Raw genomic sequence first — 20863 nt, 5'->3', positions numbered from 1 at the left:
AACCTGCCAGTTCCCACAGGCTCTCTGCGCTAAGAAGATCCCACCCTCCACCAATTTTCTCTTTCTCCCCTATGTGTTCATTTGTTTACTGGTCCTCACATATCTATTTTCATCCCTCAAATTTTCACTCGAATTCCATAATGAATATTTCCTTCTCTGTTTCTTCACCAGAACTTCCCTGTGGTGCTCTCCTATACACTTGATGGCAAATTCCTTTAAGTATTCATGAGTTGTTTCATAGGGGCTGTATTTGCTGCCTCCAGCTAAATTTGATGAACACAAAAACTCCACGTTCTAAATGAGTCAGTGAGGTAGGGTGGAAAGAGCCCTGGGCCAGCAGTTGAGTGACCTAGTTTCTCTTCTGGCTCTGTCACTAACTCTCTAACATGGAATCTTGAGTTAGTCACTCAACCACTTCATACTTCAATTTTCTTCCTCATTGAAATGAGGGGGCTTGACCAGAAACATGGGCAGCCTCTTCAAGTTCTCTTGCAGTTCTTTAATTCTGTTTTAAATTCTGTAATACCTCTTCATGAACCTAGGGAAATTATTGAAATTTCTGACTTGGCTTGCTTCTATTTAAGTGGAATTCAAAAATACAGTTTAAGAAAAAGTAAATAAAGATGTCTCTTCAAGATAAGAATACTTTAATTGAAAGTGCATATTATCATTTCATAATGCAGCTCAGAGAAAGTGCATGCCATCCATTTTACAGGCATTATCATACTGCATTGTGACTAGAAGGGATGAAGAGAAGTAAATCTCAGTGATGGCTGTCACAGTCATTGCTATCAAAGAAGACAAAACAAACGACTGTGAGTGGGAGGAAAAATTACGTGAAAGATGTTTACTTACATGTACAAACACACACAAAGAATTATTGGTGATGTTATCCAACATCAGGATGGTAATTGGGCAAAGAAAATGTCTTTCATCCTAAAATATTCCACATACATAAACTTTGCATTTTAATTTTGGCAATGTCAGTAATTTGAGAAGTATATATATATATTTTAAGATTTATTTGTTCATACAGAACTGGGGTACAGGCCAGAGGCTCAGGGGCTGTGAGAGGCTTCACCAGAGACAGAGTGGGGAGCAGAACAGGCAGATCGAGGAAGTACACTGCTGAGGGGAGCAGCGGGCGGGTCAGGAGAGGTCTGCCGCGCCATGTGGTCACCTCCAGGGCAGGTGGGAATCGAACTCATGCGGAAGTGGCTTTAGTTTCTCAATGTTGTGCTTTAACCCGCTGCGCCACCAGGGAGGGCCGAGAAGTATATTTTTAAACATAAGAAACATGTATGAAGATTTCAATTTAATCTGTACCCAATATCTAGATTATTGTTTTTATCAACTATGTATAGGGCTATTGTGTGTTAACAATCAGAACCACGTATTTTTTCCAACAGTTTCAACAATATTTACATTCTGGGAGATTTTTATACTGGGGAAAAACTTGCAAATGTTACATAAAATACACGTATTTATGAATTTTTAGTTAATTTGAGAAGCAAGAACACTGCCATTTATATAGTCCACAGCAGCAATAAATCTTTTAGAGAAAACTTGGTATTAGAAGTTAGAAAAGTTAGAGGTTCTATAATGGAGAACAAAGAGCAAAAGGAGGCAGAGTGTGTCTACCTTTGAGAGAAAAACGCAACTTAGACATTATCTTTGACTTCCTTATTCTTGGAATGTGAGTTATTTTGAAAGTTGAAGTTCATAGACCATCTGGAAAAAAAAATTGTTTACTTCTTTTTGAGTTTAATTCCCTCTCTGTATTTAAAGCCCATCGCTTCCATTTTATTTCTGTGGCTCCTTGTTATTTCTCCATTCTTACCTTTTCTTTCTGTATGCTTAAGTGCTGTCTTATTACACAAGGGTACCAAAGACATAGAGGGATAAACCATTAGTTTTATAAGGGAAGTCAAAGTGAAAAATGAATTCAGTATAATACATTTTGCATTTTGCTATAAGAATACTTGCCTTTCAGACTAAGTTTTATTAAGGATTTCAAAGTAGGCATCAACCAAATCGCACTTGAAATATCTGTGTCTAGAGAAATAAAATCACTTTAGCAGCCCCTATAATTCTTAGAGTCCCGAAGCTGAGGAAATCCTTAAAGACCCAGCAATACATCCAAATACACCTGAATGTCCTGCATCTTGCCCAATCTTCCAAACTACAGAAATTATCTGCTTATTAAAGATCCACACTTGCCTCATTAAACACTAGTAGCCCTGAGCTCTTGTCTTCACTAATAGAGATTAATGGAAAATGGGCAGAAACTACATGTACCCCTTCAAATCTCTTATTTTCTGTTGACTAGATCGGGGTAAATAGCGTATATTTGCCTATTGGAGGGAAGCCTTTTTTGTTCAGTGATGCAAAATATTCTGCCCAAACCACTAAAGTCAAGGATTTCCTCATAGGTGGAAATGTGTCATTTCTATTTCCTGCATCTAAAAATGACACTTCAAGTTATGAGCTTCAGCAACTCTCTTTCTACCTTTGCATCTCAGTTTCCACATTTGCAAAACAAAAGTATTGAACAAATATCTAAGGCTCCTTCCAATCCTAATCCTAATAGCCGATAGTAACACCAGGGGAAAAGTTATTAAAATAAAAAGAAACATTTCAGGAAGAGACCTTCTAAATACAAACATAGGTTAATCTGTTAGAATACTTGTTTTACACTCTGAAGAATAAAGCATAGGGCAATGACTTCCAACAAATGCATTAGAAATGTGTCTTGGAAAGACTTCGTAAACAGCCCGACTAAAAGAAAATATTTCCTGAGCCCACAATGTTTCATTGCATGTAGATGGCCTTCAAAATCACCTCACTGACAAACACCATCTTCATCTTGTGGGAACCTACAGATAACCTTTAGGGCACACAGGAATACAATAGCCTTAAAAAAACATTCTCGTGGCCCTCCTAGACGTTTCTAGGACACTGCTCCCCCCCAAAAAAAAGAGAATACACAATTTTTGTTAAGTACAGGTGGGACATTCTCCAGAATAGACCACATTCTAGGACAAGGCCCCTCACTCAGACACCTGAGGACCTTTCTCATCCCCCCAGGCAGGCCAGGTCCCTTTTCTGCTGCTACTTTAACTTTCTTTACTTTCTCTGTCCTTGAATTCTAACTGCCTTCAGATCTCCAGCACAGTGGAGTTTCTCTAAGATCCTTTAGAACTAAATTCTCTGAGTCTCAGAGGGATGTTTTTCTCTCTTAGGGGACACAAAGGGTTTCATTGACCTGCTAATAATTACTCAGCACCATTTAACCTAGAACCGGGTTGCAGGAGCCTTATGTAAATGAGGCAGCAGCTGCAGGCCCCCTGTGGACAGTCTGCCCTGCAGTGCACCCTCCCTGAGCGCTCCCTGAGCTCCCAACCCTCCCTGCCAGGCAGGGCACATGTGATTTCCTCACCAGATAAAGGGAAACTAAGCTTCAGGCATCTTAGATTCTCCCCTACCACCCCCCTTCCCCAGTCCTTCCCCAGTGCCTTACTGGGATTTAGAAGTGCGCAATAAATATTTGTTTACTCTGGTCTCTTGCCACTGGCTGCTCTTTCTGAACTCGGCCTCTCCTTACCTGCCTTTCCAAATGTCCTGCCTGGCAGGCTCTTTCACCCTCAAGGGGACCCACCCAGCCAGGCATTCTAGTCACCCCGGGAATCCCTGTATCCAACGGCCATTCCATGCCATTAAACAGCTAAAAGCTTTCTTAGGAAATTCTCCCTTCGACTTATCATGGAAAAGTGATAGCTGTCAGAGCAGAGAGCAGCAACATGAAAGAACTGACCGCTACACTGGATGCTATTGCACGATTGCATTGATGTACTTTCATGATTAATTTCTTAGCTAATAATGCCCTGACAGTCTGGAACAATTTTATTGCTCCAATGGAAAGCCCTCATTTTTTCCTGAACATGTTAATATTGCTCATAATAGAAAGAAAATTCTAGTAAGTTGGAGATGTATAAAGAGGAAGGAAGAAATCACCAGTATTGTGATTAGCCCTGTATGTAGCCCTAACATCCAGGGCTAACCTAGTTACTATTTCCACATTTCTTCATTCATTGTTAAATGTTTACTCACAAATGCATACACACACACATGATTTAGAAGAATAGAGTGTATAGATTTATGTAACCACCTTTTCACTTAGCTACTGGCAGGGTAATCTTTTCCATATTCCCAAGAATCTGCCTGTGTCATCACATTGAACACTGCATAGGAGTCCTAGGATTTGAATGTTGCAATATATGACTTTATTTATATATGCATCCTGTTTCCTAGTATTTTATATTTAAGTTGTTGCTACATTGCCTCAGTTGTGGTGCTGAAAGTAATGATTTTCTACCTATATTTTGCATGCTTTTCAGTTACTTTCTTAGTATAAGTTCCTGGCGTTTAAGTTTGTGGATCATCATATTTGTACATTTTAGACTTTTATGTGTCATCAACTTATCCTTCAGAAAGTTTTGGACAATTTAATTTCAGTACATATTTGGTGATTCTGTTTGATGAAGGCCAGCACAATTGTATTAGAAATGTCAGGGTAAATTACCCAATGACCAGCGGAAATCTTCTTCTACATGGTTGCTTTACATTTCCATCTTTGTAGTGTTAGAGACTATTTCAGATTTATGTTTTAGTCAGCATTCATTTTTATGAATTAATTAGTAAATTGTTGATAATATGTGAGTAATGTGGCAGTCTTTTTATATTTACCTGAGGGTACAGCTTTGCCAACATTAGTGTTTCCTCTTTGTTTTCTGGATGATGATTTATTTTATTAATTTAGCTTCTCGTCCTCAAGTGAATTGTGGATTTTATAGCACAGATCATTCATCTGTATATTCTTAAATGGTTTCTACGGATTCACATGTTCTAAATACAGTTCATGGTAAAGCACTCAGTCTCTTTCCTAAATTATTCATGTTTGGGGGAGGCTTTTAGGCAAATGTCTGATTTTACTTTTCCACGTGAGTTGTTGTCTCAGTACATTTTACACAAAGGAAACAAAGCGGAAAATGTTGGAACTTGGTGAAAACAAATCCCAGGTGCTCACGAATAAAGAAGGGTAGAGGAAAAGGAGGAACATATGGGAAGAGGAGCAGAAAGGAACAGATGCCAGATGGAGGCGTCAAGAGAAGAGACTGCCCAAGGTGTAGAAACAGAGAAGTCAGAATGTTGGGAGAACACTTTCCCTTCCTCAGAGCAGGAAGAATCACAGTACTAGCATAAGTCCCATGAAAGCTGAGTGGTTTTATTAGTCAGCGTTCTAGTCTTTTCTACTGCAGTTCTGTGGGGAAGGGGAAAGCAGTCTATCACAGTGTATCCCATGCCCAAGTCTCAGGATTCTGCATGTGAAAATAAGCCTGACTAACTGCCTTTCCTCAAAACTGACATCCAAATACCCTCCCCCCACCACCCTCCCTCCCATCATTTCATGGTTCTCAAAAGCAGGTAGCTAGATGTTTATTGAGGAGTGCAGTGTGGTTCACCAGAGGTTTATATGCTCACCCAACCAGTGTACCTGTCACGGCCTTGTTCAAATCCTCAATTGTCCTAGATACGCTGACATATTTTGCTTTTGTTATTTTTCAGGTCCCACTTGGAAGCCAGTTCTGACCAATGGAAGCGTCTGCACCTCTCTCTTCAGGAACTTCTGGTGTGGCTGCAACTGAAAGATGATGAGTTAAGCCGCCAGGCACCCATCGCTGGTGATTTCCCAGCAGTTCAGAAGCAGAGTGACGTTCACAGGGTAGGATATTTGTGACCCTAGTACCTTGCACACGCTCGGCACACAGTGACTATTTTAAAATGCAGTTTGGTTGAAATTGACCGAATAGAAATCTCTTTTACTTCTCTAGCCCAAGGGTCAATGATAAATAAGGCAAGACATTATATCTTAAATGTCAAAAATGTCTGCTTCAGTAATATCCTTTGAGAAATTCCCATGTCTTTTGGTGATTTTAAAAAACATTTTTATTATGGAAAATATCAAACACATACAGAAGCAGACAAAATCCTGCCATAAACAACCATGTGTTCATCAAGCCTTCCACAATGGCCCATTCGTAGCCCATCTTCCTTCCCTGCCCCCGTTATTTTGGAGCAAATCTCAAGCCCAGATCGTTTCATTCATAAATATATAAGGAAGCATCTCTAAACGATAAGGTTTCCGTCTTTCAAAGTAATCATGGTGTTGCTACATTACTCTTTGAATGACAACAGCTCTGTCATAACCATTATCTAGTGAGTATCGAAACTTCCCTCGCTCACATATATGCCTTAAAAGTTTTAACAGGTTTTTGGTTTTGGTTTTTGTTTAAGTAAAAACTGAAATAAGATCCACATTTTGCATTTGGTGAATTTGTCTTTTAAATGCCTCTTTCTAAACTTTTGATGTAATTATAGATTCACAATATGTCACACAACTGGCAGAGTTTTCCTGTACATTTCACCCAGTCTCTTCTTGTGGTTGAATCTTACAAAACGATAGAGCGATAATTCTTGTTACTTCAAATTGTAATCTTTATTTTAAAAATTGCTGTGACAGCCCAACACAATTCAGACTGACCACATTTCAAACACTTAGCAGCCAGATGTAGGTAAATACTAGTCACTGGACATTATCACCAACCACTTTGGTCATATTTGGATTTGACTGTTACGATAAAACTGCTTCATAGGTAGGAGTTTATTCTTCCATTATCAAGAGGCATATATATCTTTGTTTATATATAATTTTGGCAATTGTTAATGGCCAATGGCAACATTTGCAGTATGATAATTGACTAACTTATCATTTTGTCTTCATTTATTAGCTGAGGTACTACTGTGAAAAAAAGAAACATGTTCACACATGCATTATTTCGGGACTAGGGTATACCATTATTAGAGGCCAGGCAGCAGGAGACTCTACCAGTCTTCAAAATCACTAGGTCACTAGCATCATGGACCAGTGATCAGTTGTTTCTTATTACTTGTTTCTCATTATACTTCTGTCATCTCTTAGGCTCTGAGTATAGAAGGCAAAGATTTGATCTTTCTCACCTCTAAGATCCTGGTATTTAGCTGTGCCTGGCATATAGATGATAATAATTGCGTTTGAAATTAGAATAAAAGATATATGAACAGAAATGAATAAAAGCAAGCCAAGTAAATTACGGCAAAACAACAAAAGCTCGATAAAATGGAACTATATTTGTACGTTCCACACTTGAAGGAAAAACCTCTGTGGAGACAGAGATGAAGCCAGATGTATCAATCATCTGGAAGAAAGGTCAAGGGTTTCTCTTATTCCAGAGAAGAGGAGATAGGAGATTACAAAAATGGAAAAGAACATAAGGGAAGATGCAGGTATCTTTGCAGGAAACTGCCAATTTATCCGTTAGTCTTTCCTCTTCTTACTACTCAGTATATTAAATTAGATTTTGTGGTATATTGGAATATAAAGTGTTTTTTTAAAGATTTATTTATATATGGATACAGAACTGGGGTACAGGCCACAGGTGAGGGGCAGTGAGAGGATTCACCAGAGACAAAGTGGGGAACAGAACAGGCCGACTAACAAAGTACACTGCTGAGGGGAGCAGCGGGCGGGTCAGAAGAGGTATGCTGTACCATGTGGACCACCTCTGGGGTGGGGATTGAACTCATGCTGAAGTGGCTTTAGCTTCTTAGTGCTGTGCTTTAACCTGCTGCACTACCAGGGAGGGCCCTATAATGTGATTTTTTTTTAATATTCTAACTTTAATGTTCTAATAGTCAAAATGCTTTGTAGTATATGTAGAAAGACATTGATCGAGGATGGGCATTTTAAATACAATGCATTTGATGTGACTTAGTGAAATGAGTACAAATTTCTATGCAAGCTATAATTTTCATAAGTTTTCAGCAACCAAAAAAGATGAATGTTCAGTCTCTTCTAGCCAGATTGATAATAAATACTGCTTTAATGATTGACTTTAGTGGCCTTCTAACAAAGACAAAAATATTAGTGTTTACTCTTATTCCTCTTTTACTCAGAAATCTCATGACCACCACCAACAAGCTTTTGGAAGATGGTGACACTAGAGTTTTGGCTCATATGCACCAGATTTGATGTTAATTATTCCCTACTTGGCTGTGTGCCTTTCAGATATCATCTATTTATTACCTACCTTTGATGTAGCAGGACTTGCAGCCCATTGATAGCTCTGTTCGATTTATTAATTCTGTTGCTCCTTTACTTCCCTCCAAGTGCAACTTAGAGTCAATCATCAAATATTCTAATAAGTCTTTTACAAGACCCCAAATCCTTTGCTTCCTTATCTTTTTGTTGCTGCAGTGGGAAAAAAAAAAAAAAAGAAAGAAAGCTTGGAGAACCAAATTAAGCATCTCTTCCTCTCCAGCCAGACTCCAGACTTGTGTAGTAACTTTTCAGGTTGATGAGCTCTGCCCTTCCGATAGTACCACATCCCTGGGGTCAGTTTACTTCCAGGGAATTTCTCGACTGTGTCAACTGCAATCACGAGTCACACTGCTTTCTTTAGTTTTATCCACTTCTCCATGATCCTTTCAGATACAGGTTTAACTTGCTTATCCTCTGGCCGAAACCTTTCAACTCACAAAAGCCCTCCATAATTTGGCTCTCCCTTGATACCCTCATTTAACAAAGACTACTTTTCCTCCTATAGCTTACCGTGTTTGTCATCACATAGAGATGTGACTATTTGATGACAAGCACCATCACTACCTAAACCATGTGCTCCAAGGAACTTTCTTTTGGGGAGAAAGTTGTCAGTTTTATATCTAGCACCTAAATATATGCCCAGTACATGATAGACACTGAGTAGATAAAGGAGCAATGGTGATAAGGAGGAAGGAACAGAGGGAAGAGCCTAATAACTAGTTTCTGAGACCAAACAGAGAAAGTAAGAATAGCAATGTTGCTTCCTCACTTGCAGGATATTTCTGGTTATTTCCAACTACGCGTCCTCCCATATTGCATAGTGTTACTTTGATGCCCACTGATTTCACCTGTGGTGTGGTCCAGAGTTTACACAGCTTCTTTTTGTGTCCTTAAGAAAAATGCTCATTGGGCCCTCCCTGATGGCACAGTGGGTTAAAGCTCATCACTTGAAAGCTAAAGCCACTTCAGCATGAGTTCGGTCCCTGCCCCGGAGGTGACCACATGGCACGACAGACCTCTCCTGACCTGCCCACTGCTCCCCTCAGCAGTGTACTTTGTCGATCTGCCTGTCCTGCTCCCTGCTCTGTCTCTGGTGAAGTCTCTCACCGTCCCTGCACCTCTGGACTATACCCCATTCTGTATGCATAAATAAATAAATCTTTAAAAAAAAAGAAAAAAGAAAAATGCTCATCACCAAGCACTTTCCTCTCTGAAAGAACATCATCACCCCTGACAGTTGATGGGAGAAGACTGTAGGAACCCGTTTACTCGGTTTGGTCAGAATTGTGCCGTAGCTCTTTGTGGTGGTGGGTGATGGCCTGGTCGTGAAAGCTCTTGTATCCTGGACACAGAAAGAAGAAAGGAAAATTCTTGAGACTGGGTCTTCGCATTTGAGTTTTGTGAACTCACTTAGAGAGAGAAAAAGGCAACACAAGTACGAAACTCTGTTATAATCCGATCTTTAACAGATTTTGCATTCGTCGATTTGTTTTTGCTTGCCATGTTTCCAGGATTTTAAGCTGTCTTGCTCTTTCTGGGTTTCTTGATTCAAATACTGTTCATATAGATTGCTTGGTGTCAAGATGGGTCACTGGTTATCATAAACTTGTGCCCCGTGTATTTGGTTGATTGCTTTTTAAAATAGTCTGCTTACTCTCTATTTTAAGTTATTAATGCCCTTCCTTGTTGCTTTTTTTATAAAGATTTATTTATTTATTCATACAGAACTGGGGTACAGGCCAGAGGCTCAGGGGTGGCGAGAGGCTTCACCAGAGACAGAGTGCGGAGCAGAACAGGCAGATCGACGAAGTACACTGCTGAGGGGAGCAGTGGGAGGGCAGGAGAGGTCTGCCATGCCATGTGGTCACCTCCGGGGCAGGCGGGGATCGAACTCATGCGGAAGTGGCTTAAGTTTCTTAGTGCTGTGCTTTAACCTGTTGTGCCACGAGGGAGGGCCCTCCTTGTTGCTTTTTATAGTATTACAAATCCCAGTTTCACTTGTCTCTAAATCAGGATATTTACAAACAAGTAATTTATATTTTCTTTGCATATCACTACATATTAAAGATAACATTTTGTCACACAATAATCAGGTGACTTGCACACTTTTCCAAAAGTGAAAATGTATAGTCAGTCTCAGTTACTGTGATGGAGGGGTATTTGGTTTTCCTGTAGGCAGAATTCCAAAACAGCCCACACAGGTAGCTGGGGATTTCAGCCCCGCTCCCCAAAGCAGTTTTCACACCCATGGGAGTGGATCTGTGTTCCCCAAACCAGCTGGGCAGCATAACAACTGTGACCGAAATGGCTTTCCAGACTAATTAATAAAATAATGTTCCATATGCGGTGAAGTGTTATAAATAATTAAAGCTCAAATGTGCCTTAGCAAATATAAACTGACCAATTTTTCTATCTTTTGAATACATTATCCTGGCTTTTACAGTCCCTCATTACTTGCCTCACTAGACTGACTCGTTTTCAATTAGAGTGTATTATTCTGGTCCAGATATATTTTTAAAACTGACTTCCTTTGTTTTACTTGAGCAGTCACTAAAGTGATATTTATTACTTGTCTACTTCTGTGATTAACCTAGAGAGAGTTTTAAAGGGGCAAACCATAGTTGGACATTTCTAGGGTAAACTGCAGTAAAACATCAGCTTATTTCATTTCCTTCATCCCACCCCAAGTCCAAATGGAGATTAGGTCTGGATGATAAGAACACTGTAGGTAATGACTTTTTGTTTGCATTTTTACTAATGAAATTGTTTGTCATTAGGTTTTCATCTTTCAATTTAAAAACTCTATAATTCCTTCCCTGGAGACCGTTAAGGACACCTTCAAAGCTTCCTGGGTTTTTCTGGTGAAGATTTAGATGAAAATAATCAATACATGCATTATTAAAACAGTGGCCAGAAAGCCATTATTGTGTGGATGCTGTTGACAAATGAAAAGGCTTGAATAAAGTAGTTTACTTCTCATTTGTCAGGCCATATATTATGCATGTTCGATTTCCTCAGAAGTCACCACAGAGTGAGGGAGAGGTTCAGAAATTCGATAAGATTATCCTGAAATCACATTGTAGATTATACATTTATTTAAGCTCATCCTGTCATCAATGCTGGCCTGCTTACTTTGGGGAAACTTTAGTATGTGTGTCAGTTCCAGGACTTCTCTGTGTTTTCTTTCCAGAGAACCAGAAAGTATCTTTGGGTACTATATGTGCACGTTAAGATTCAAGTCAGTTCTGTTCTTTAAAAAATGCATTGTTCTCTATCACTTCTGAAAAGCAATTGAAAAAGTTTGTGACATAGTGATTCATCCCAATATTCGATGCACTGGCCTCTTGGAGTTTCTAAACAAGTCTAGTTTCCCTGCAAAATTCACTCTTATTTTTATTTACTCTGAGATATAAGTTACATCTACTCTAAGATGTTTGCTTGGCTCCATTGAAGAAAATAGGCATCTTTTTGATCTATTCTTCCTCACTAATATAAGCTACTTTTGTATAAGTTTGATATTTTATGCAGTCGTATTTAGTCTTGCTGAATAGAAAAATACTTCACATTATTTTTAGAACTTCATTTCTAGGCATTTGAAGTTTTCTGAAAATGAGCTATATCATCAAACTTGAGAACAGACTCATCTAGGATTTGCTACTTTTTCTTAATGACTATGATAAGATACAATATGAATAATTTGCAAATTAACTTTTCTACCAAAGTCCTCTTTGGATGTTGATACGTTTATATCTTGACAAGTATTCTTAAAAATAATATTTGTATAGTGCTTTTCCTTTGCAAAGCACTTTTATACGCATCGTTCATTTTGTTACAAATGAACCCCTGATCTTTCTCTGTGTTCATCTTTTTCCCAAAACTAAATTATTTTAGGGAAAATTGTACCATAACTCAGAGTCCTAGAAGGTATTGATTCTTTCAATAATTATTTATTGAGTACCTACTCTATGCCCGGGACTGAGGATACAGAAGTGAACAAAATGAAAATCTGCCCCCACAGATCTTCAAATGTTTGTGAGAAAACACCCAGCAAACCAATAAATTTATATATAAAATCATGTTAGCTCAATGCTATGGAGAGAAAATAAACAAACCAGGGGTGGCACAAGATTCAGAGGTAACGGCTTACATGAGCAGGTCACCTTTTTGTCTTTTTCAAGTGGATCCTGCCCTCTTCCCCTCCTGTAGGGAAGCGTTCCCCTGTCTTGCTCGTCCTTGCCCTAAGAAGGCCAAACTACGCTTATTTGGGAACTGCCTGCCTGTGGTTCCCTGTACTACCGCCTTCCCATTCACGGCTGACTCAAGTTCCCACCAGCTGGAGGCTCCAGCACCCTGATGTCTGGGCCCTCAGGCCTCTTTCTTCCCTGCTGCACCCCTCTACCACCCAGGACCACAGGCTGGGTGCAAACATCCAGGAGGAGAGCCTTCTTGGGCTCACTCACATCCCTCCTCCTGCTTCCTGTCCTTCAGCTCTTCCTTCCCCATAAGAGAGAAAATTTGGTGCTTCCAGACCCTCTCCTCGTGCCTTCGAGCTTCACAGTCCAACAGGCAGAGTTCCTGCAGGCCTAAACTTCCCATTTGGGGAGGGGACTGTGATTATGCCCACCCAGCTCCTAGCAGAGAGAAGGGATGCCAGGGCCATGGACATGAGATGTGCCCCTTCACCCACCCCTACCACCGCACAGCCTGTACCACCTTCTCCTTCCTTTTCATGTATCTGCTCCTGGTGTTCCAACAAAACCCAGCTTTTGGGTATGTGTCTTGATTTTTTTTTATTGAAAAGAATAAATAATCTGACATTTGCTATTTCGGTAACATTAATTCACAACATTGTATATGATTCAGAGGTACAGGTTCACATTTCTTTGGAAATAAGTTACCACACCATGCCTATCACACAAGCACCCATAGACCACCACCGTAGTTCATCATGTCCCCTCCCACATTTGCTTCCTTCCTTCACCCACCCTCCTCTTCTGGTAGCTTCAGTTCTGTAGTCAGAGTTCTAGGATTTTTTGATGAATTATTCCATTATTTGTTGTTGTTGTTGTTTCCTTTATATCCCTTACATGAGTGAAATCTTTTGATCTGAGGAGGTTGTATTTGAGCAAAGGCATGTGTGACTGAGTCAGTCAAGACCAGACAGTGAGTAAAGAGTATTTCAGGCCGAAGAAACAACAAATGCAAAAACCCAAATGTACGTTCTTTGGGTATTCAAGGAATATCAAGACAAGCCTCTGGTAGACTGCAGAGAGAGGCCAGGGGTAAATAATGGATTGTCTTATGCTAGAGTTTGGAGGCAGATTTTATTCTGTGTGTAATGAGACATTACTGGAAGACCATCAGCATGGATAATGGGATCCAATTTGTGTTCAGAAGGTACCTCCAAGTTTTATGGGGAATTGATAGGAGGAGGAACAAAAAAGAAGCAGGGGAGAAAGTTATGAGGGTGTCAAAGTCACCTAGGAAGTAGATAATAATGACTTGAACCAGAATGGAAAAGATATGGTGAAAAGTTATTTGATTCTAGATTTATTTTGAAGGTAGAGCTGATAGAACTTAAGATGGATGGGGTATGGAATGTGAGTGCAAAACGTCAATGATAGCTGAACAAATGGAGGAATGAAGATGACATTTATGGAGACAAGAAAGACTCTGAAATGATCATGGATGAGGGTGTATAAGAGAAATGAATCAAGGGCTCCATTTTTGGATTATGTTGATAGAAACAAATGGTATGATTCAGAAATGACTCACACTGACACTTGACAATCTCAAACATTGACTGAGCTTCATGAGAATGGAAGAAAGTTAATTTGTCACCAGATTTCCCAATAATCTGTTCATATGTACTTTGTTTCTGAAGGAATCTCCAGAATTTAGGCCTGGCTTCATGACCTAAAACCTAATTCTCTAAATGACCTTGGACATACTGAGTTTTCCATAGTGATTTCTTAAGGTCAGCTCAAAATTTAACAATATTGTCAGTGGGAAGTATCTTTCCCAGTGGTTATTGGAAGCAGCCCAGCCTTAGGGTTGAAAATCAAACAGCTGTTCAGGATGCCACGTGGGCATTAAAGCATTCCTCCATAGTAACACCAATCTGCAAGCAGTCTGGACTCTATTCTAGTCTATGCCCTTGATCTCAGAGTACACAACTTTTAGTTCAAAAGACTTGTCAAGAAAAGTCATTTCCACAAGGAATTTATTAGACACATTTTCCCCTTAAACCCTCAAAAATGTTTCCTCATTGAGCCAAATTAGATCTTTTCAAAAAAAAAGGTCAGGCTTAAAAATATGTCCATTTAATTTTCACGTTTGTACCAAATTGATTCAATCTCATTTATAAATTAATACTGTTGACTATCTGAAACAATGACTAGATGTATTCGATATTGCAATCCTTTATCTTCACTTTTGTTCAAAAATGGAATGAAAATAACTGAGACTTCTTCCATCTTATTTAAAGAAAAACCAGTAACAAACCCTAGAAATCTGTCTGTAGAATTGAGATTACCAGAGAGGGAAGGTGTCAGGGGAAGATCAATGTAAAGAAGGGCCCATTGGACTATAGAGGAAAACTGTGGGTGCCTTGGCCATGGGTGTGGTGTAGTAACAGGCATCTGAGGAGGTATGGTCTTATACCTCTGAATCATATACACTGTTATATGCCAATGTTTATAACAATGTCAATGTCAGTTGAAAGAATAAATAACGGTAATTATGTGGACAAACTCATAAAAGCAGAGTAGAATGGTGGTTACCAGGGGCTGAGAGGGAAATGGGTAATTGTTGTTCATGAGGTATAAAGTTTTGGTTATGAAAGATCAATAAATTCCAGAGGTCTGCTCTGCAACATAGTGGCTGTAGTTAACAATACCGAAGTGTGTCCTTAAGCTTTTTTAAGATGGCAGATCTCATGTAAAGTGTTTTTACATAACAATAAAAAAGATGATTATGGCTTTTCCTTGTAGCCCATATGTGCCATTTTCATAACTTGTGTAATGCCAGCTACCTTGAATGTGTATAAAAGACATACATTGGCCTTCTGGGTTTGGCCTGTTGGGACATCCTTCAACTTTGTTTCCATAAACCCCTATGAATTTGCCTTTGAACCTTACAAGCCAAGTTCCTGCCACTCCCATTTCCACACTTCTGGATCTTGCCCTCTTCTAAATTCCTGGTTTCAAATTAATTGGGTATTGATTGTCCCTAAGTCAGCACTTAATATAATATTTCTAATGTGCTTGAGACTCAGTAAATATTTTAAAATGAAGGTCATTATGGTAGCAGCTTATATTCGAGAGCTTTATTATCAGAAATAAAAACAATGTAGGAGGCATACAGATAGAAACAATATGAAAAGTAAAATGATAATGTAGGATGGCAAAACTATTAAACACTTACCAAATTGCAGAAATGACTGTGTTAATAGCCTCATCCTGAGTGTCCACTCAGGAAGATTTGTTGAACTGTTGGATGGCTTTACATTTTAGGGTCTGTCTAGTATTTTTGCATCACCTTGCTACCACTAAGGACTGAAAAAAAAAAAAAACCAGCTGGCCGTTCAAACCACGGAAATTCTGAGTTTGGACATGAATTTCTGTAGGGAAGAAATTGCTAGGATTAAGAGGGAAAACCTCATAGAGTCACTTCTTGAGGAAAATCTGCTCAATAACTCAAAAGTTACTTACTCTCAGCTTTAGATCTGGAACATAAGAATAGGTTCCAAATAGTACCTCTCTGCCATCTCACACCTATTAGACTAGCCCATATGGAAAAAAAAAAAAAAAACAGAAACAGCATGCGAGCATGCACTAGCAAAGATGTGGAGGAAAGGGGATGGGAAGTGGTCCAGCCCTTAGGGAAAGCAGTATGAAAGTATCTCAAAACATTAAACATGGATTTGTTGTTTGACACAGTGATTCCACTCCTAGGTGTTTACCCAAAAACTTCAAAAATACTCATTCAGAAAGAAGCTAGCACCCCCATGTACACTACAGAAATATTTGCGATAGCTAAACTATAAACCTAAGTGCCCCAGAACAGAGTGGATTAAGAAGATGGGGGCATATATAAAATGGGATATGACACAGCAATCAAATAAGATCAACTTGTGACATATATGGCAACATGAGTGGAGCTTGAAAGGCTGATGCTAAGTGAAATAAGTCAGAAGAAAGCTAAATACTGGATGGTCTTACTAATATGTGGAATATAAAATCGCAAAATTAATAGTCAGATAAAGAAGAGCTGAAAACTAACACTTGACAGCTTATTACAGAAATGAAACACCAAGGCGGGGAATGAGGGAGGAAGGAGAAAGAACAGGGGAGGAAGCACACTGGTCTATGATGGTGGAATGTGGGTGAGGTGGAGGTAGGCACACTATAATGGTAATGCCTGATGGGCATACCCCAGTATTACCTCAGATAAAAATAAATTTAAAAAATACTATCAGTTTCTCCCAATTCGTAGCATTACTCTTACCAGATGTTCTAGGTCATTAGTAGTTGCTTCTAATTCTTCTGAATCACTATTTCAGACCCTAGGCTTCCTGTCTTGGAACAGTGAAGAGGAAGGTATAGGGGAGTGGGTGGGTTTCAGAAATACTCTTATCTGTTCAGAAGATTCAGGAAGAATTTCTTAACATTTGAATATTGGCATGGAAAGGGTATAAAGGTGCACTTTTGTTCATACATTAAAGAAGGGCTCTCGATCTAAGACCTTTTTCATATCGGTTTATTCATGCTGCAACTTGTCTGAATTAAAATATCAATCATAATTTCTGAGACAAAAATCAATATTACATGTGGGTTTATTATTTTTCCAAATGTCTTTTAAATACTTCCCAAGTCATCAAGGCTCTTGACATTGAGTACTGTTTTTGTTTGTTTGTTTGTTTGTTTAAAAATGGCTCCATTTTTCTTCTTTTAAAGTATGATAAACTGTTCCAACATGCAGTTTATGGTAAGATGATTAAATATTGAAAAACTGATTTTCCATTACCATAAAGGAGGTTCTGCACAGTTTTAGTTGCTATCATAGTTTCTACTACCTAAGTTGGTCACTTTTAAAGTCCACATTACAAAGACCACTGATGCCCATTGCCTCAAACAGTGTCTACTACATAGTAGACTCAGCAGACTCATAGCGCTCAGATGTCCTTAAATGCATAGAGGTTCCCACATATAACCATGTTTAAAATGACATAGTTCTATTTATAGGAATTCCTATTTATAGGAAACATTACCATTTTCTTGATCCTCTCATTTTCTAGAACCAAGCATCCTCCCCCTTTTCTAGGATTTTTACCCTTTTTTAGTTCATCTAAATCTCCCTGAATTTTGAAGAGATGGCCACTTAACCCTCTCTCCTATCTCCTTTCTTAAATTCAGGCAACATTGTGAAAAGAATGGTGCTTGTGTCTTTATAATGACAGAACCTCCTTTGTCTGTTCTTTCAATTCATTTTCATCCTCAGTGACTCATATTTGAGAAATGAACTGTGCAGATGTGGTGTCGCTAAGCTCTTGGCAACAACTTGAGGGGCAAACAAGTAGTGTCTTAGGATGGATGGGTGGTCCTCAGCCTTGAATTATTAGTTGCTGAGCTTTAACAATGAAATTGCATCATCATTTCTATTTATTTATTCAATTATATTTTCCTTTATTGAGGGAACACTTGTTTACAGCACTGCCAATGATTTAAGGGAGTGAGTTCGTACCTCCTCAGATGATTGTCACCACACCACCCAAACACCCATTGTACCCTTCCAATTTTTAGTCCTCTGTCCTTCTGCTCTAATAGCTTTCTCTCAGCAATTATATTTCCAGAGTTTATTTTGGTCTAATCTTGTCATTTCCTCTTGAGTTATGTTGTTGTTTTCGCTGTATAGTACATCTGAGTGAACTCATGTATTTCTCTTCCCACATTTCACTTAGAATAACCCCCTCCATCTCCATCCTTGTTGCCTCAAATGACAAGAGTTCTTTTTTTATTCCTGAGTAGTATTCCACCGTGTGTCTATATCACACCTCAATCCCACACATCTATTCTTAGGCACGTAGATTGTTTCCTCAACTTGTCTATTGTAAATAGGCTGCAATGAACATATGCTTGTGTAATTTTAGTCTTTGCCTATATGCACAATTGTAGGAGCTAATGGATATTAACCTAGTGAGAGAATGATTCCCAAATATCCCTGTCTTCTCCCTAATATAAGATTTTGATATTTATTTCCTTCCAAAGGAATGTTCTCCCTCTAAGCTTTGCATATCACACCACTTTATTCTGTTTCCCATAAAGTCCCCCCTTATATCGATGTTCGGTTTTTAATATTCATCTTTATTAACTTTATCCTGAATGTGCACATGTTCTGAACCAGAGAGAGACAGATTTTAAGTTCCTCATGGCAACTGTTGCCACCACCTCAGTCCCTTTGCCCCAAACCTTACCCTAGGGAGATATGATAAGCGATGATAAAATGTTTTTCTACATGAATGCCTGCTCATGGCAGCCTGTGGGTGCTCATAGGCAACAGACCAGGAAAAATTGTTTCTATATTGTATTTATATTATATTTATATTATGTCTATAAATATAAAAACATTTTTATTTTTATATAGGATTCCTATATAATACAAGGGTCACAGATAGAGTTTCACAAATTCTGGCTTAAAAGTCTAATATTGTTTGAAATAATGCCAGTGTACTGCTTCATCTCTGGACTTGCCCTCTCATGCTCTGTTCTGGAACCAGGGTCCTACCAGAGCTATTTATACATGCCACACTCATGTCCTTTGTTTTTGCACCTGCATTTTCTTCTTCCTTGCTTCTTGCCTGCTCTTATGGCAACTCAATTTCATGCTTTCAAATTTTTCATGAGCACTATCTTCTCCAGGAAAATTTTTTCCAGTTTCTCTTTACATACTGTGAAATTCTATAGCACATTCCACATAATATTGGTAGTAGTATTATTATTTAAGGTTTGATTCTTTTATGTAAGTTCCTAAGAGGAGAGGGTTGTTTTGATTAAATATTGTATTTCTAGTCTTAGTAGAACTGTTGACACTTAGCAGTTCAACAAAAGGAGCATTTGTTATTTTAATAATTAGTGAAATCAGGGCCCTCCCTGGTGGCGCAGCGGGTTAAAGCACAGCACTGAGAAGCTAAAGCCACTTCCTCATGAGTTTGATTGCCGCCTGCCCCGTAGGTGACCACATGGCGTGGCAGACCTCTCCTGACCCGCCCGCTGCTCCCCTCAGCAGTGTACTTTGTTGATCTGCCTGTTCTGTACCCCACTCTGTCTCTGGTGAATCTTCTCACCCTCCGCATCTCTGGCCTGTACCCCAGTTCTGTATGCACAAATAAATCTTTAAAAAAATAATAATAATTAGTAAAATCAGTAGCAGTTGCCTCCTGTTATCCAAATGGAGAAACAAGGCAAAATAATAATATCCATGTTCCTTGAAAAATTTGTTGTGAGAGAGATATATATAGAAATACAAGCATGGTGTGCACATATACATGCATGCAAGCCTGTGAACCTGCATGTAGACACACACACACAGAATTTTCAAATGAAATATTAGAGGGAGAATCAGCCTTACATCTAAGCAGAATATACAACCTACCTATTCTGTATAATTTCAAGGATGCAAGAAGATTATTCCACAATACGGAAATTACACTTAATAGAACTTCATTATTATGATTCAAATGTCTTGCCTTTCTCTCTACTGAATGGTAAATAACTGTTGAAGATGAATCATTTCTCTAAGTATCAGACTCAGGATCCCTTTGAATGGTGAACAGCATTATGATATTATTTATAAATGTATCATACAAGAGTGTTCTAGAGCACTCCTGTAACATAATGGTACATCTGAAGTCTAAAGGAGAGATCTACTGTTTATTTTTCTTCCAGTAATAGAATAGGGCTTAAATTCAGTAGGTAACATTACTAAAATGGAGATAAAATTGAAAAAAAAATGTTGCCTCTCAATTGAAGCAATTATCACTGTTGTTTTTGCACTGATCTATTAGCCTTTATGTGGTACTTGATACTTTAATGAACTTCTCTTTTAGGATTGCAAAATTGGCATCAATAACCATCTTTGATAGTTTCAGAGTATCTGTTAGTTTATACCAGCCTCTCAGGGTATCTTATAACCTTAGCACTTGATTATATGTGAATTTTATTATTTTCACTCTTTTTCTATTGTGTTAGTTTTCTTTCTTCTATTTATTCTGAAACTTCATGAAGGCAAAAACTGCATTTTGCTCTTCCTGTAATCACTTTTATCAAAATTACAGATTAGAGACTAAATTGATAACTGACCTGGATAACCTCAAGATACCTATTCTAGGTTTACCAACTTGTAGAAATTTGTTCATACAGTTCCTACCTCCATTATACCTTAAAATATGTGTACCATTTCTGGGCCTTCCCTGGTGGCATAGTGGGTTAACCTTAAAATATGTATACCATTTCTGGGCCTTCCGTGGTGGCATAGTGGGTTAAAACACAGCACTGAGAGGCTCGGGCCACTTCTGCATGAGTTCGATTCCCACCTGCCCTGGAGGTGATCCACATGGCATGGCAGACCTCTCCTGACCCGCCCACCACTCCCCTCAGCAGTGTACTT

At 38.8% G+C, this 20863-nt stretch overlaps 1 protein-coding gene across 3 annotated transcripts in view; it reads left to right on the top strand.

Annotated features, from left to right (window-relative positions):
* The window catches only part of DMD (dystrophin), a 1782468-nt gene that overhangs the window by 1446616 nt on the left and 314989 nt on the right, over nt 1-20863 (top strand). For all 3 annotated transcript variants that reach the window (XM_012730298.1, XM_012730294.1, XM_012730297.1), the window contains one exon: nt 5626-5782. In XM_012730298.1, coding sequence (XP_012585752.1) covers nt 5626-5782 — 157 coding nt within the window. The remainder of the gene's footprint in view (nt 1-5625; nt 5783-20863) is intronic.

This window comes from Condylura cristata, unplaced genomic scaffold, assembly GCF_000260355.1.
Source record: "Condylura cristata isolate star-nosed mole 26May11 unplaced genomic scaffold, ConCri1.0 scaffold00027, whole genome shotgun sequence".
Classification (NCBI taxonomy): domain Eukaryota; kingdom Metazoa; phylum Chordata; class Mammalia; order Eulipotyphla; family Talpidae; genus Condylura; species Condylura cristata.
The sequence above is the reverse complement of the archived record's forward strand: the minus strand, read 5'-3'. Positions and strand labels throughout refer to the sequence as shown.